Source organism: Rhinoderma darwinii, chromosome 2, assembly GCF_050947455.1.
Source record: "Rhinoderma darwinii isolate aRhiDar2 chromosome 2, aRhiDar2.hap1, whole genome shotgun sequence".
Taxonomy (NCBI): Eukaryota; Metazoa; Chordata; class Amphibia; order Anura; family Rhinodermatidae; genus Rhinoderma; species Rhinoderma darwinii.
The window spans coordinates 429480003-429497745 of NC_134688.1; the positions used below are offsets into that span (position 1 = coordinate 429480003).

At 41.9% G+C, this 17743-nt stretch overlaps 1 protein-coding gene across 1 annotated transcript in view; it reads left to right on the forward strand.

The window, feature by feature from the left end:
- Positions 1 to 17743, forward strand: part of ITGAE (integrin subunit alpha E) — a 116879-nt gene that overhangs the window by 28556 nt on the left and 70580 nt on the right. The window contains exons 4-7 of the mRNA XM_075850871.1: positions 2612 to 2682; positions 7702 to 7828; positions 13211 to 13306; positions 16018 to 16119. Of these exons, the coding sequence (XP_075706986.1) occupies positions 2612 to 2682; positions 7702 to 7828; positions 13211 to 13306; positions 16018 to 16119 (396 nt within the window). The remainder of the gene's footprint in view (positions 1 to 2611; positions 2683 to 7701; positions 7829 to 13210; positions 13307 to 16017; positions 16120 to 17743) is intronic.

The following is a 17743-nucleotide window of genomic DNA, read 5'->3' on the forward strand; positions in this document are numbered from 1 at the left end:
GTGTGTGTGTGTGTATATAGTGTGTATGTATGTATATATATATATATATATATATACATATGTATAGTGTGTGTATGTGTGTATATATGTATATATATATATATATATATATATATATATATATATATATATATATATATATATATATATTTCTGCAGAAACTAGCAGAAATTCTGCTGCAGAAAAAAAGCACCATTTCCTGCATTTTTGCTGCAGAAAATGGTGCGTATTTTGCTGCGTTTTTCTCAATGTTGGGAGATGGTGACATCTCTGAAAAAACGCAGCAATTCTGTCCACTTTCTGCAGCAGGACAAAATGTCTGGTCGGAAATTTTACATAGCGTCTGGATGAGATTTGGTAAATCTCACTCACTTTGCTGCTACTGTATTCTGCGTATTTTCCGGGTGAAAAATACGTAGCAATTCCGTTAAGTGTGGACAAGCCCTAATACAGTAGCAGCAGAGTAGATTAGATGTGCACAATTCTCCTCCACACGCTGCGGAAATGATAAGTGGGTAAAAAACGCTCAGAAATTGACCTGCGGTGCGGTTTTTTATTCCGCAGCATCTCAATTGTATTTGCGTAAACGCTGCTCATTTGTTTTGGGTTTTCCCCATTTAATTCAATGGGGCGGTAAAACGCGCAACAAATAACAGATGTTATGTAAAAACGCAATTTAGAAAAATACTAATCTTATACTTGCCCAGAATTCAGTTTCTTCGCTCAGTCCGGCCTCCTGGGATGACGTTTCACCCCATGTGACCGCTGCAGCCAATCACAGACTGCAGCAGTCATATAGGATAAAATGTCATCCCAGGGCTGCACTGTAGCGAAGCTGTGTAGCACTATAGTCAAGGGGGGGGGAGCGCTGTGTGGCACTATATATAAGGAAGGGTGTGCTGTGTGGCACCATATACAAGTGGGGGTGCTATGTGTCTCTATCTATAAGGGGCTGGGTGATGCTATCTATAGGGGGCTGTGTGATGCTATCTATAGGGGGCTGTGTGACGCTCTCTACAGGGGGTTGTGTGTGTGGCGCTCTCTACAGGGGGTTGTGTGTGTGGCGCTATCTACAGGTGTGTGTGTGTGTGTGTGTGTGTGGTGCTATCTACAGGGAGTGTGTGTGTGGCGCAGTCTACATAGGCGGTTGGCTCTATCTACAGGGGGCACTGTGTATGTGGTGCTTTACTTTACAGTATGTGACACAATTATAGTCAGGGGCGCAGTGCAGGTGATATTATATTTAAGAGCTGCAGAAATGGGTCATGGCCAGAAGAAGTCGTCATGAGCTCTGGACCGGATGGAGAAGAAAAGAGGAAAAAAAACTACTAGCATCTGAGACGTCGTCACCTGTGAGTCACTGGATTTGTAGGGAATCTGTCCCTTCTCCTGACATGTTTATTATAGGAAATCCTTGTATTCCACATAACGTCTTTGTGCAGTCCAGGACTGATAGAAAAATTGGTGTTACCATTCCCCTTGTCAGGAGGATGTGTCCCTGCACAGTGTGATACTGTCAGTATGTAGGGACACAGCCCTGTGAAAGGGGAATCGTAACACCCATTTGTTAATGCTTGTGCAAAAAGGTAGTGTTACCAATAGTTACGGTGCAGCAGGGTGGCGGTGGAGAAGGGGGGGCCCAAGTTTGGGTAACAGCCCAGGGCCCATGGTCTTCTTAATTCGCCACTGGTCACGAAAGTTCTGTGGACCCACTGGGCCGTACCGCCTTGGCGGTAAGGCAGCTGGCCAACAGGGAGCAGGTGAAAGTCTATAGTTTGTATAGGTACCTGTGGCAGCTCAGACAGCAGCAGGGCAGGCTCGGCTCGGACTAGGCAGTAGGCAGACGTCAGGCGTGGTGAAGAGGTCAGACGTGGATACAGCACGGCCCGACTTTGGCACAACACAATGCTCGACCAGGAAGGAATGGAATGCTAGGAGCAGAAACAGGAACTGGTACAGGAACAGGAACTGGAACAGGTACAGGAACAGGTAACACACTAGGAGGCCATCACATAGACAAACTAGGGAACACAACAATACTCGGGCAATGAAGCAGGCGGCTGGACCCCTCTTATAGTCCAGGGTATTCACGGTTCAAAGTTCGTCCCTACGGGATCCGGCTGAGGTGAGTGGACGCAAGCGCTGGCGTCTCCTGAAGAGGAGGCTTTGGCCAGCGCTTGCCCACTCATGGCTGCGGCTGTCAGGAGGGGAACGGAGCTGACAGCCCGCAGCCACGGACATTACAACCTCCAAGCTCCAAGTTCCATACATTACACACAACATGGACAAAAACTAGCAATGTGTTTTTCCTCCTGCTTTGTATGATACTTGGAGCCCCTCACAGTGTATAGAAGAGAAACCTTTGGTGGAATATAGACACCATCTACCACCGTTCCAGTCACTTTCTTACAGTATATATATATATAATTTCTGCTGGGAGACATCTGATGCCATATAAAGTTTGAAAACACTCATTTGGATATGACAAATCTTTGGGGAGTTTTGTCCTGACTATCATAAAGGGTCTGTAATAGAGGTGGTAATAATAGTATTCTTTTTTGTTAAGTGCCAAAATGTATTGCTAATTACATAGATTTTACATCCTTTCTAGGAGAAGGCCAAGTACGTAAAGCCGTCCCATATCCGATTGTTGCTCAAGCCAGAAATTCAGACGGCTTTTTGGTAAGTTTCTACAATCACTGTATTATTATGAGGTCAGTCTGTCAATTCCTCAGGTATGATTTTTGTTGATCATTATGGATTAATTGACAGATCTTGTTCATTTCTATGGGACCCGAACTGAAGTGCATCTGTCTTCATCAGTTTTTTGGTCACCTCGTCTCCCAAAAATGAAATAAAAACGATCAAAAAGTAGAAGTACCAATAAAATCAACAGCTTGTCCTGCAAAAAAACAAGCCTTTATACAGATCTGACGACGGAAAAATAATGTAATCGTTTTGGCTCTCAGAATTTGGCGTCATACAAAAACATGATTTTAAAAAAATAGAAAAACATAAAAAAACTACATAAATTTGGTATCACTGTAATTGTATTGAATCGTTGAATAAAGTTTACATGTCATTTATACCGCATGGTAAATGCAGTAAAAAAAATAAAATGAACAATGCCATAATTGGCTTCTTTTGGTCACTTTGCTTTCCAAAACAAATGGAATAAAAAGTGATCAAAAAGTGGCATGTAACCCATAATCATACCAATAAAAACTACAGCTCACCGTGTAAACATCAAGCCCTCACACAGCTCCGTTGCTAGAAAAATAAAACAATTATGGAGACACAAAGACGTTATTTCTTTGAAAGTGATTTTATTGTGAAAAAATAATTACAAATAAAAAAATATATAATTTTCATATCGCCGTAGTCATACTGACCCGCAGAATACAGTTAACCGCACGTTAAATTATGTAAACACAAAACCCACAAAACAATACTGCTATTTTCTTTTCTTGCTCCCCCCCCCAAAAAAATGCTACATTTTTCAATATATTATATATCTCCCGAAATGGGCCGATATGGCTAAGTTGACGGAAAAATCCAAAAGTTATGGATCTTGGAAAACAATGATGCGAAATGATGGCCCAGATTAATTTTTACGCCCAGCAGTTTTTTTTACCTAAATCTCCACATATTAATTTGCTAGACCCCACAGGTGGACCCATAGACACAGTGGAGATGATGAAGTTTTGGGCCCTTGTGCGTCATATAAGGCTAGTGAAGAAGCCAAGGCTACTGGAGTGCGAATATTTTGTACAACATCCCAATTAATTGCTCAGACATGTCCCATGGTACAAAAGCTGGCTATGCACATTGTACAGATGGTATTGTATAAAGCTTACGTGCTATACCAATGTGCAGGCCAGATGTGAACATTCCTTCGGTTTCAAGGGGTGGTTATTAAGGCCCTAATATTTGGGAACCAGGAAGGAGAGGACTTAAGCATATCTTCCCCAAAACGTCACCATCTCCGCTGGAAGTAAGGCTGCCGGTATTGTACCAGGGCAACACTTTCCAAGTGAAATTATCCAAATGGCAAAGAAGTAAAGGTCCCAAGAAATGCTTAGTGTGTTAAAAAAAATGGGATAGGAAAGGACACCAGTTCTTAGTGTGACACCTGGCCAAAAAATCTGGCCTGTGCAAAAAGGATTGCTTCAAAGCATACCACATATATATAAGTTATTAAATTTATTATTTATTAACTTCTCTGTGGTAAAATTACTATTTTCTCTTTGCGCACTCATTTTTGGAAAACAACTGTCGAGTCAAAATACTCACTACACCGCTAGGTGAATACATTGAAGTGTGTTATTTCCAAAATGGGCAGCAAAGTCTGCAGTCTAAAAGCCACATGGCACTCCTTCCCTTTTCAGCCCTGCCGTGTACCCAAACAGCAGTTTATGACCACATATGAGGTATTAGCGTACTAGGGAGAAATTGAAAAACAAACATTTTTTTCCTATATTCCTTATGGAAATTCATAATTTTAAACTAAAACGACATTTTTATTTTATTTTATTTAATTCTAATAAATTCTATAAAACACCTGTGGGGTTAAAATGCACTCCTAGATTAATTTCTAAAGGGGTGTAGTTTTTCAAAATGATGTCTTTTTGGGGGTGTTTCTTATGTTTTGGCACCTCAAGGCTTCTCCAGACCTGAAATGATGCCTCGTAAATATTAATAAAAATGCACCAAAATCCACAAGGTGCTCCTTTATTTGAGTCTAAGGGTATGTTCACACTCACTATTTACGGACAGAATTCAGGCGTTTTACGCCTGGAATTACGGCCGAAAATACTACTTGAAAGCGTCGGCAAACATCTGCCCATTCATTTGAATGGGTCTTACGATGTTCTGTGCAGACGGTCATTTCTTTTACACACCGCTGTCAAAAGACAGCGCGTAAAAAAGATGCCCGCGTCAAAGAAGTGCATGTCACTTCTTGGGACGTAATTGGAGCCGTTTTCCATTGACTTAATAGAAAAACAGCTCCATTTACGTCCGTAATGGACGCTGCGAAAAACGCCTGCACATGCCATTACGTCTGAAATTCAGGAGCTGTTTTCTCCTGAAAACAGCTCCGTAATTTCCGCCGTAACGGACGTGCACGTGTGAACATACCCTAATAGTTCACTATGGCCACATATTGCTGTGTTACAGAAGAAACTGATTAAAGTAGAAAAACCGCAAAACGAATAATAATAATTTATTTTTACATTTCACCTCCATTTTGCTTAAATTCCTGTGAAACACCTAAAAGGTTACCAAACTTCCTAAATGCTGTTATTGGTACTTTGAGGGGTGCAACTTTTTAAATGGGGAGATTTATGGGGGGTTCTAATGTATAGGTCACTCAAATCTACCTCTGGAAAAAAAAAAATTGGAAATTTTCTTAAAAATGTGAAATATTGCTTCTAAACTTATAAGCCTTCTAACATCAAAAAATATAAAAGGATAGGTGACAACTTGCTGTGACCGGAATAGAACTTTAACTTATGGTATCCATTCCATCTTTCCGCGACAACCCTGCACATTGGCCTTACACTATCCCAGGCCTTGCATTCCACCCCTACGTTGTATTCAAAACTAGAAAAAATGTAAGTTCATGTTTTTTCTGCTTCCTAGGCCCACACACTTATGATTGACAGCTTTTCTGCAGAGCTGTCATTCATTCTGTGCAGATGAGGGACAGCTTTTTGCATGACCATACGGAGTCATAAAAAACTTCTGTATATCCCCTAGCTCAGCATCTCCTCTGGCACCTAGTGGGCAAACTCCGTATAACACCTTATGTTTGAAGAACCTCTAAGCAAAATTACTATTTCCATCTAGTAAAAATTGCACTGGACAGATAACTAACTATCTCATAATTATTTTTTTTGTATCTCTTGGATACCTGCATAAGATAGGAATAATGACTATTTAAGATTAGTTAGTGGTGGAGTAATGGACAGCACAATATCCATAGTCTATGAAGTATCAACATGTGTATGTAAATGAACACAGCCAGCCAGATTTATCATTGTGTTACAGATGTTGAACTGAAACTGTCACCAGTGGCTCGCTCTATATACATCAGACGGATGACACCGTTTTCTGGGGGGCTTATGACACCTCACAAACTTGAGTAGTGGTTAGTGTAAGTTGTACCAAAAATGTATCAAAGTCTAAAGAAAATGATATCTTACAAAAATACAGCACATATATACGACATTTCCAAGTAGTCACCGAGCTTATATCTATTCCAGAACAGTTGTTAGGCTTAGTGCACACCATATCTGTAACGCACCTCTGGAACATATCCCGATGTATAAGCCAACAAACCCATAGCTAAATGTATGCCAACAGAGTGTGGCCAATATACGCCAGGATACCGCAGCCTCAGCAGTATTGGATATGCAAGAATATATACAGTGCAGGATTTAATAGCAGATTATGTAACAGTATACATATGTGGCATATGTTCAGTGTACTATTTCAAAATGGTTTTGAAAAATGTTATTGTCGAAATGATTAGGTCAGTTTCCCACAATGCTGCTTTAAGGCATACATTGTCGATTCTGGGACAACCCCTTTAACTAGCACCAGAAAACATTTTATTAGGTTGTATTTTGTAACTTTTAGGGAGGTGTACTCATTTTTGCAACATGGTTTTTTATCATATTTTTCATTGGTAATTTCAGTAAAGGAACATTTCAATGCTACAAACTCCAGCTTCTGACTGTGGCTACAGTTAGGTAAATGCCTTTTCTTGTTTTAACACCCCACACAAAATGTGAAGTCCATAAAAATTAGATTTTCCAAGTTTGCTATAGAACAACATGATTTGCCTGTACCTCATGACAATTTTATATTAACCTGGTGCCTTGAATTCTCCAATCTCTGAATAGAGCATCTGAGGTCTCCAATTTTCAGCCACTTTAAAATATGACCTTAGGGGATGCTCACTCGAGGTGTATACGCTGTGGAAATTCTGGCCGTATTTTCAGTGCACAGTACAGTAGCAGCAACCTGGATGAGATTATATCAAATCTCATCCACACACTGTGGAAATATTCGTAATATGTACATAAAGTAACCTGCGGTGCGGATTATAAATCTTGTCAATTTATGTTGTGAAATTGTAGCACATTTGTTGCAGAATTTTCCCATCCAGTTTGACTTCGAGTGCTGCTTGTGTCTCTGCTTGTGTCTCTGCTTGCATCTCTGCTTGTGCAGTTTAATAGAGAAGTAGAATTTTGCAACAAATGCCAACTCTTGTGGAATTAGCTGCGATTTTTGCAAATTACTGTAGTTCCAAAAGCAAAAATTATTTTCAAAATAAAAAAAATTCAAAAGAATTTTCTCACCTTTCCTGGCACTCCCATGGCAATGCGTCTTTGCTCCCCCGGCTGGTCTGTGTCCAATCACAACCTGCCGCAGACACATCTGATATAACGCTGCTACAGGAGGCAGTCTGTACACATACCAGATGGGGAAACGGATGTGTGGCCATTGGAGCGCCAGAAGTAGTGAGTAAAGTCGTTTTTTTTTGTTCCCCTCAGCTGACTTCCGTAGCACAAAATACAGCCGAATATACGCACCAAACTAAGCGCAATTTGTTACGTATATCCTGACGGATTCCCCTGAGGTTTCTGGGTTGGATACGCTGCAGACTTTTCACATACCCTTACTCTTTTACAGACTTGCCAGCAGTTCAAGGGGCGGAAGCATAAAACCACTACAAGTGAATTAAATGGAGTTTGCTCACTGCGTGTCAATGAAAATGGGTCTTTAAAGGAGCGAGTTTACGCTGATCTTGCAAAAACCGGTATGTATGGATTATTTTATATGAATTATTGTTATTAGGCAGATTTTTAATATAATAAAAATACTACTAGTAATAACAATAACAATATTTATTTATTTATATTACTCCAACATACTCCGTACCACTTTACAATTCAGAGGATAGAAGAGTGAGGGCCCCACCTGCAAGAGCTTACAATCTATGTTTTTTTTATAAAGATCATGTTGCCTATAGTAACTAGTCTGCGGGCAGAAAATGAACTGTGACCACTGATTGCTGTGGGACCCCAACACTATTTCTCTGAAGCAGTTTTCATACAAGAGGACTATTATATAAAACATGGATTGACACATTCTAGAGGTTTTCCCACTATTAATATGTATCTCCTATACATAGGACAGGTGATAAATCTTTGGTCCAACCGCTGACATCCCCACCAAAGGCTAGAACAGGGGACCCTTTGTTCTTCCTCCTATTGACGGCTGCAGTGGGGAGCAATTATATGGAGTGATGGCTGTGCATGTACATGGTCCTCTCCATACAAGTCTATGGGAGCTATAGTGATCAGTAGGGGTAGGTTCCCAGAGGTTGGACCCATGTTGATTGTTCAAAGATGTTAATTGTTTTGAAAACTCCATTAAATATGGTGTACAAAACGTACTATTTTCATCAAGTTTCAACAGCTCGACAACAAAAGGTGAGGTCAGCTAGGCAGCAGGTATATAGCAAAATCCAATTATTGCTACAATGTATTCCAAATCTGGAGGTTACACTTAGGGTATGTTCACACGCACGGTTTTCAGACGTTCTGTTCCCACGAGGTGTAATTTTAGGCGTCGCTGTTAAAAGACGGCACGTAAAAAGACGCCCGCGTCAAAGAAGTGCATGTCACTTCTTGGGATGTTTTTGGAGCCGTTTTTCATTGACTCTATTGAAAAACAGCTCCAATAACGTCCGTAAAATACGCAGCGAAAACGCGAGTTGTTAAAAAACGTCTGAAAATCAGGAGCTGTTTTCAGGCAAAAACAGCTCCGTAATTTCAGACGTATTTTGCTACTGCATGTGAACATACCATTATTCTATCAAATTCAGATTCCCCTGTCAGTTGTGAAATTGATTACAACGAAACAGTGCTGCACAAATAACACTACTAAGGCTCTGTTCACACTTGCGTTGTGGCTTGCGTATATAACGGAAGCCACAACACTCTGCTGGATCTGTCGTACCACGGAGCTCATTCACTCGCAATGGGGTCCGTCGGGGTCCGGCATGGTCGCTTTGATATTAATAAAATATTACAGCATGCAGAACTATTTTTTCTTTAACCCTTTCACGACCAAGGACGAAAATGCACGTCCTGGTCGGCTGCTAGTTCCCGCACCAGGACGTGCATTTTCGTCCGCATTTCAAACTGTCACTCTGTGTAAACACAAAGTGACAGACCCGCGCTGACAGCTGTCCTAGACAGCTGAGACATCAGTCTCGCCGGACAGCGGACCATCGCCGCTGCTTTCGGCAGTTAACCCCTTAAGTGCGGCGACGGATTGCCGTCGCCGCATTTAAGTGGTTTGAAGCACATCGGCAGCCCCCACAAAGTGATCGTGGGGGCTACCGATGCTTGTCACGGCAATCGGAGGTCCGATAATGACCTCCGGGTTGCCATGTACGGAAGCCTCGGAGGAACAGACTCCGGCCGTTCCTCCTCTGCTTCCTGTCAGTGTGACAGTCACGTCACAATGACAGTTAGAGTACATTACACTACGTGTGTAGTGTAATGTACTCTAGCAGCGATCAAAGCTGCAAGTCTAAGTGTCCCCTAGTGGGACAAGTAAAAAAAGTAAAAAAAAGTAATAAAAATGTTTTAAAAAAAAGTGTAAAAATAAAAGTTATAAGTTCTATAAACACAAAATGCTTTTTTTCCTATAATAAGACTTTTATTATAGAAAAAAAATGAACACGTTAAAAAAGTACACATATTTTGTATCACCTCGTTCGTAACGACCCCAACTATAAAACTGTAATGTTATTTTCCCCGCACGATGAACACCCCAAAAAAAATCAATAAAAAACGACGACAGAATCACAATTTTTTTGGTCACCACCGCTCCCAAAATAGAGAATAAAAAGTGATCAAAAAGTCGCATGTTCCCAAAAATAGTACCAATAAAAACTTCTATCTGTCCCGCAAAAAACAAGCTCTTACACAACTTTTTTTGACTAAAAAATAAAAAAATTATGGCTCTCAGAATATGGGCACACAGAAATTTTTTTTGTTTATAAATAAGTCATTTTATTGTGCAAACGCTAAAAAAAAGGACCAAACCTATATATATATGGTATCGCCGTAACCGTACCAACTCGCAGAATAAAGTAAAAATGTCATTTATAGGGTACGGTGAGCGTCGCAAAAAGAAAACCTAAAAAACGGTGTCAGAATTCCTGTTTTTTACTCAGGATTGCAAAAAAATTGAACAAAAAGTGATAAAACAAAAAAATCGCATGTACCCCAAAATGGTACCAATGAAAACGACAGATTGTCCCGCAACAAATAAGCCCTCACGCAGCTCCGGTCGTGAAAAAATAAAAAAGTTCTGGCTTTCAAAATATGGCGATGCAAAATATGCAGAGTGTTCCAAAAGCGGATAAGATCGGGCGCCATTTATCAGTACGACACCGGCCACATATCTATTAAATATTATTTATTTACCCCATTATTATACCCTCTTATTATGCCCTGATGTACCCCGCACAGATTACACATACCCTGATGTACACGCACAGATTACATATGCCCCCACATTATAAACTGAAATACCAGCGAAATCCAAAACAGAAAAACTACCAAGCAAAATCTGCGTTCCAAAAGCAAAATGGCGTCCCTCCCTTCTGAGCCCTGCAGCGTGCCCAAGCAGCAGTTTGCGCCCACACATACGGCGTCGCCATACCCGAGAGAACCCGCTTAAAGTTTTATGAGGTATTTGTCTTCTGTGGCACACACTGGGCACAACATATTATGCACTAAAATGGCGTATCAGTGGAAAATTGCAATTTTCACTTTGAACCATCCGCTGCGCATTAACCCCTTTGCGCACTATGACTTAATTGCCCGTCATGGTGCGGCGGTTGATGTATGGAGCCGGCTCACGTGCTGAGCCCGCTCCATACGCTGCAGGTGTCAGCTGTGTATTACAGCAGGCCCCCTCGGTACTAACAGACAGGTACAGCGATCGCTCTGTTACAGAAGCCTGTAAGAATAACAATATACTGCAATACATTAGTATTTCAGTGTATTGTACCAGCGATCCAATGATCGCTGGATCAAGTCCCCTAAGGGGATTGATTAATAAAATGTGTAGAAGAATTATAGTTATTAGTAGTGAGAATTTTTTTTTTTAAGTTAAAAAAACAAAACACCTTTTCGCATTTTTCTTGTAAAGTAATGTAAAAAAATGAACAAAATTGGTATCGCTACGTCCGTAAAAGTCCGAACTATTACAATATACCAATATTTAATTTGCACAGTGCACACCTTAAAAAAATTTAATAATTGAAACCGCCAAAATCGCAGTTTGTTTTTTTTTGTCACCTTTGCTCTAAAAAAAAATGTAATACAACTTTTTAATCAATTTTTATGTACCAAAAAATGGTACCAATAAAAACTGCAGCTCCTCCCGCAAGAAATAAGCCCTCACACCGCTCTATTGATGGAAAAATAAAAATGTTATGGCTCTTGGAAAGCGGGGAGGGAAAATCTAAAATAAGAAAGCAAAAACTGGATCAGTCCTGAAAGGGTTAATTCATTTCTAATGAAAAAACTTTTGACCACATGTGGGGTATTTCCGTACTCGGGGAAAAATTGCTTTATAAAAAATGGTTGTTTTTTTCCTCCTTAAGGGCGGGTTCACACATGGCGGAATTCCACTTAAATTCCGCTGCGGACACTCCGCAGCGTTAATCCGCAGCGGAGCCGTTTCTCCATTGACTTTCACTTTAATTTAGCAGTGTTCGTTTACACGATGCGTACAATTCCGCTGCGGAGCATAGGCTGCGGAGCGGAATTTGGTGTCCGCAGCATGCTCTGTCTGTTGCGGAGCAGTGGCGGACTCATGGCGGAATTTCTCCATTGACTTCAATGGAGATTCTAAGTTCCGCAATGAAGTCCGCAGCTGTCATGCACATGTCATGTGTGCTGCGGATGCGTCTTGCTTTTTTAACTTGACATTTCTTCATTCTGGCTGGACCTAGGTATTTCTAGGTCTACAGCCAGACTGAGGAAGTCAATGGGGCTCCCGTAATGACGGGAGCGTTGCTAGGAGACGTCTGTAAATAGTCACTGTCCAGGGTGCTGAAAGAGTTAAGCGATCGGCAGTAACTGTTTCTGCACCCGGGACAGTGACTACCGATCCCAATATACATGTATCTGTAAAAAAACATATAAGTTCATACTTACCGAGAACTCCCTTCGTCTGTCTCCAGTCCGGCCTCCCAGGATGACGTTTCAGTGTAAGTGACGGCTGCAGCCAATCACAGGCCAAGCACAGGCTGCAGCGGTCACATGGACTGGCGCGTCATCCAGGGAGGTCGGGCTGGATGCCGAAAGAGGGACGCGTCACCAAGACAACGGCCGGTAAGTATGAAAATCGTTTACTTTCACTAGGGAAAGTGCTGTCCCTTCTCTCTATCCTGCACTGATAGGGAGAAGGGAAGCACTTTTCCCGCAGTCTGCAGCAGCTAGTCCGCATCAATGTACTGCACATTTTGTGCAGATCCGCTGCAGAATCTGCAACGCAGATTCTGTGCGGCATCGATGCGGACAGTTGCGGAGGAATTCCGCCATGTGTGGTCATGCCCTTATCCCTTGTGAAAATGAGAAAATTCAACATTTTAGTGCTCAAAAAAAAAATTTTTTTTCAAAAGTGCTGCCGAAATAGAGTAAAGAGATGGAAATGTATATTTAATTAAAAAAATTGTGCAGTATGTATGTACATATGTGACATATTGCCGTTAAAAATAGGGAAAAATGATAATTTTTACAAAATGTCTTCAATTTCTCTATTTTTTAATTAATTTCCGCAAATCGTATCAGTCTACTTTTACCACTAAAATAAAGTACAACATCTGACGAAAAAACAATGTCAGAATTACTTGGATATTCAAAACTTTCACAGAGTTATTCCCTGATAAAGTCAGACATACCAGATTTGACAAATCTGGCTTGGTCATTAAGGTACAAACATGCCCGGTCATTAAGGAGTTAAATATGACTAAATTGCGACATAGCCTCTGATGCATATATGAACAGACCTAACGTGGCTCTAAGTGTGTCAGAAGAGATTACAAATTTGACTTAAATGTAGTTGTATTGCAGATTTGTTTGATTCTAGCACATTATATCACATGCAGCGTTTGATTTTTTGGAGAAGAATAACAAAAACAACAACAACAATAACAACAACAACAACAACGACAATGCTATAGATGGAGCCTTACATAATAAAGGTGAATGAGACGTAAAAAAAACAAATAACATCTTGATAAATGCATTTATTGTGAAAATAGTATTACAACTTGTGTAGCATACTGGGGCTAATTTATTAACCTTTCTTCACCAGGTGTAGAAAAGGTGCAAAAGGGCCCAAAAGACACAATTTGCATTTGACACTTTTTTGGAAGGGGGATGGCTTCGGGAATGGGGGCGGACCGCAGCGGCCTGACAAATGTATTGTAATTCACGCCAGATCTGTCATAAATTTTAATGGAAATCTACGCCAGCTCCTAGCTGGCATGGCATGGGGTGTAGCAAGGTAGAGGTGGGGTGTAGCAAGGTAGAGGCCCACGCTGGGTCCCTACCTTGCCTCCCCAAGACTTAATGGTGGTGGACTAGGGCAAAAAAATGTCCATACAATATAATTTTATTTAAAGGGGTTCCATAGTGAAAAAATGCTAAGAAACTTCCTAATAATCTTTAGAATTCTTCAGCATTTCCTTGCTGCCACTTTTCGAGTTAGCCGCCATATCTGTTTACACTGATGCGTGATGATGCGTCAGGTGAGTAGTCCAGCCAATTACAGACATATCAGCCATAGTGACATCCCTGCAGCGAGCTGTGACTAACTGTCTCACTCACGTGGTGTGTACAGAAAAATGCAGCAGGGGCCCAAGCAGTGGCAGCAAGGGAACGAAGAAGAATACTGAAGGGTAGTACGATTCACTGCAGAGTTCTATTTGAACTGAATAATAAATGTAAATGGAGTGAGCTTTCCCTAGTAGCAGCAGAAAGAATTTTATATTTTAAAAGGCTTGTCTCATGAAGACAATTCCTGTCCATGTGCCCTATCAGGGCATATGGATGCCATAGAAGGTGTTCCCCATTCGGCAACTCACTTTATGAGGTAGAGCAGGGAGCCTCTCTGTAAGAAACTGTCTGTCCATGCATTATATATTTATTTGAATGGCCGGCATGTATTGCCACACATGTCTGACCAGGCTCGGCTAGCTTCCATTTAAAAAGGCTTTGACCCAGATTTACTAAAACTGGCATTTCAAAAGCCCAATGGAGTAAGATCATGGACTGTCCGTGCGCCTCAAACAGAAATCTAAGACAGCTATCAGCTGATGTAGATTTTGGCTATAATTTACAAGTAAATTTGTCAAGCTGATCACTGCCCAGGTTAGAAAAAAGTGTAGAGAGCGAAGTAAAAATGAATAAAAGGCGCAAATCTTTGTACAAATCAGGGATGGACAATATTTGCAACTTTTTTCACCAGAAAACTGGCGAAAATCACATAAAAAATCTCCCCTTTTTTGTGACTTTTTGTTTCGTTTTCCCCTCTACCTAATTGTCCCCCTTATCATTGGAAGCTGTTGACAAACTTGTTGACGGAAATTCTGCTAACAGCTTATCTGAACTATAATACCCTATAATCTAGTGGGACAGTTAACTTCCCCTCCATCAAATTAATGTACAATGCCTGATATAAAGACTAAACTTTCCGGAATGCAAATCACATGAACAAGCATTGTGCAAACAATGAGCCAAAGAATCTTTAGAGATTTCAGATAAGAAGAGCAGCGTGCCTACAGTTACCCAGCTGTCTATATAGATTAATTCCATATGTAAACTGAAAATGGTATTTGTATATAAACGTACCTGAAAATTATGATGTGTCAGATTTACTAATACTGTCTTAAATTTAGACAACTTAGGCTTTGTTCACACATAGGAATTTGGCAGGCGGAATCTGTCATGGATTCCGCCGCAAAATTACACCTTCCATAGATTTCAATAGGAGTCAACGCTTATTTTTCCTGCTAGCTGATTTTTACAGCTAGCAGGAAAAAGAAGCGACCTGCTCGTTCTTCGGTTAAATTGAAGTCAATGGGAGGAGGAATCTTCCTGCCGACAGCAGAAAAAGTTCTGCGGCTGATTTTGTGGTGGCACCCGCCTGCAAAATTCTGCCGTGTGAATTAGCCCTTAGAACTAGACTAGATGCACCAAATTTATCATAGTGGTGCATGCTTCATGATAATTTTGGCACATCTTACAAGAACTATAAGACACTTCTCTCTTTCTTATACCACTTTTCATTTGTTTATTTTGTGCAAAAATTTTGCGCCAGTTTTTTGGATGCATTTTTGGTGCATATTGATGAATTTAAAGCCACGCCCTTTGCTGTTAAGCCATACCCCCTTTGAGAACACTTTTTCAAAAGTGAGGTGCAAACATCAAAACTACGCCAGTTTACACCAATTTGCACCAATATGCGCCAAAACTTAGTGCATTTAGACCCAGACCCAGTAGTAAATCTGCCCCAATGAGTCAGTCAATGCATATGAAAAGGTTTAGTACCTACATTTCATATTAGGGCATGACCACACATGGCGGAATTCCTCCGCAACTGTCCGCATCAATGCCGCACAGAATCTGCGTTGCAGATTCTGCAGCGGATCTGCACAAAATGTGCAGAAAATTGATGCGGACTGGCCGCTGCGGAATTTAAGTGAAATTCCGCTATGTGTGAACCCGCCCTTATTATAGGGGATTTAAGCCTCATGTACTTGGGCATATAATTGCTTCATACAACTTCTAAGTTTTATACAGCACCTATAGACTTATATGGGGTCCTACTATACCTCCATATGCCTTCAATTTTATACCCATAGTCACTGACAAAAATTCATGCTAACAATTCTGATTACTTATTTTTTAGCTTTATATTTTACTGATGAATTAATGGAATCACAGAAAGGCAATAAAGAAGACACAAACCGTAATAACAATAATAACGCTTATGACATTGATGAAGAAGGTGGTAGGTATTCTGCTTAATAACCTGTTTACTTTATTTGCTATGATGCATGTCACTTTTTATACATCTATTTAAATCAGCAGAAGTAGAAGTAAATACAAAGTTACAAAGAGTAAACTCAGCAAATAACTTTCATTCAGCACACCTGGCAGGCGACTATGCTATATCTCCATGCTCCTGTGGAGCAGCATTGTGAGTCACTCATCAGTCTGTGGTTCATATTTATTGTATGTAACCAGAGCAACACTCACATGACGTTTAAACATGGTCAGTGGCAGTGGCGTAACTACCGCCGTACCAGCCGTAGCGGCTGCTACGGGGCCCGCAGCATGAGGGGGCCCATGTCGCCCGCCGGCACGGGCCCCCACCATGGCCGGAGGCTCCGCTAGCAGCTGCTATGGCTACTACAGCGCGACGCCACTGAACACTATGGCAGAGCAGGGAGGTATCTCCCCGCTCTGCCATTAAACAAACGCCATACAGCCCTAAACCCCCCTGTAGGTAACGCCATGAAACCCCCCAAAAAAAGCCGACCTATAGTGTGTCCTACAAAAGACATGTATCCCCTATCCACAGGATAGGGGATACATGTGTGATCGCTGGCACTGATAGGGAGAACGGGGGACCGAAAGTCCCCTGAAGTTTTCATGAGAAACCTCGGACTTCCGGGGTCTGTGTCGGCAGCTCTGCAGAAATGAAAGGAGCGCCGGTCGCGCTTGTGCGCATGCGTGACCAGCGCTCCTTTCATTCTTATTGAGCTGCCGACACAGCCCCCGGAAGTCAGAGGTTAGCCATGGAGAACTTCGGGGGACTTTCGGTCCCCCGTTCTCCCTATCAGTGCTAGCGATCACACATGTATCCCCTATCCTGTGGATAGGGGATACATGTCTTTTGTAGGACACACTATAGGTCGGCTTTTTTTGGGGGGTTTCATGGTGTTACCTACAGGGGGGGGTTTAGGGCTGTATGGCGTTACCTACAGGGGGGACTGCATGGCGTTACCTACTGGGGGCTGTATAGCGTTACCTACAGGGGGGTTGTGTAGCGTTACCTACAGGGGGATGTATGGCGTTACCTACAGGGGGGGCTGTATAGCGTTACCTACAGGGGGCTGAATAGCGTTACCGACAGGGGGGCTGTATAGCGTTACCTACAGGGAGATGTATGGCGCTATCTACAGGGGGGATATATAGCGTTACCTACAGGAGGATGTATGGCGCTATCTACAGGGGGGGCTGTATAGCGTTACCTACAGGGGGGCTGTATGGCGTTACCTACAGGGGGGGCTGTATGGCGTTACATACAGGGGGGGCTGTATGGCGTTACCTACAGGGGGGGCTGTATGGCGTTATCTACAGGGGGACCTGTATAGCGTTATCTACAGGGGGGATGTATGGCGTTATCTACAGGGGGCTGTATGACGTTATCTACAGCGGGGGCTGTATAGCGTTCTCTACAGGGGGGGGCTGTATAGCGTTATCTACAGGGGGGCTGTATGGCGTTCTCTACAGGGGGATATATGGCGTTATCTACAGGGGGTCTGTATGGCGTTATCTACAGGGGGCTGTATGGCGCTATCTACAGGGGGGCTGTATGGCGCTATCTACAGGGGGGCTGTATGGCGTTA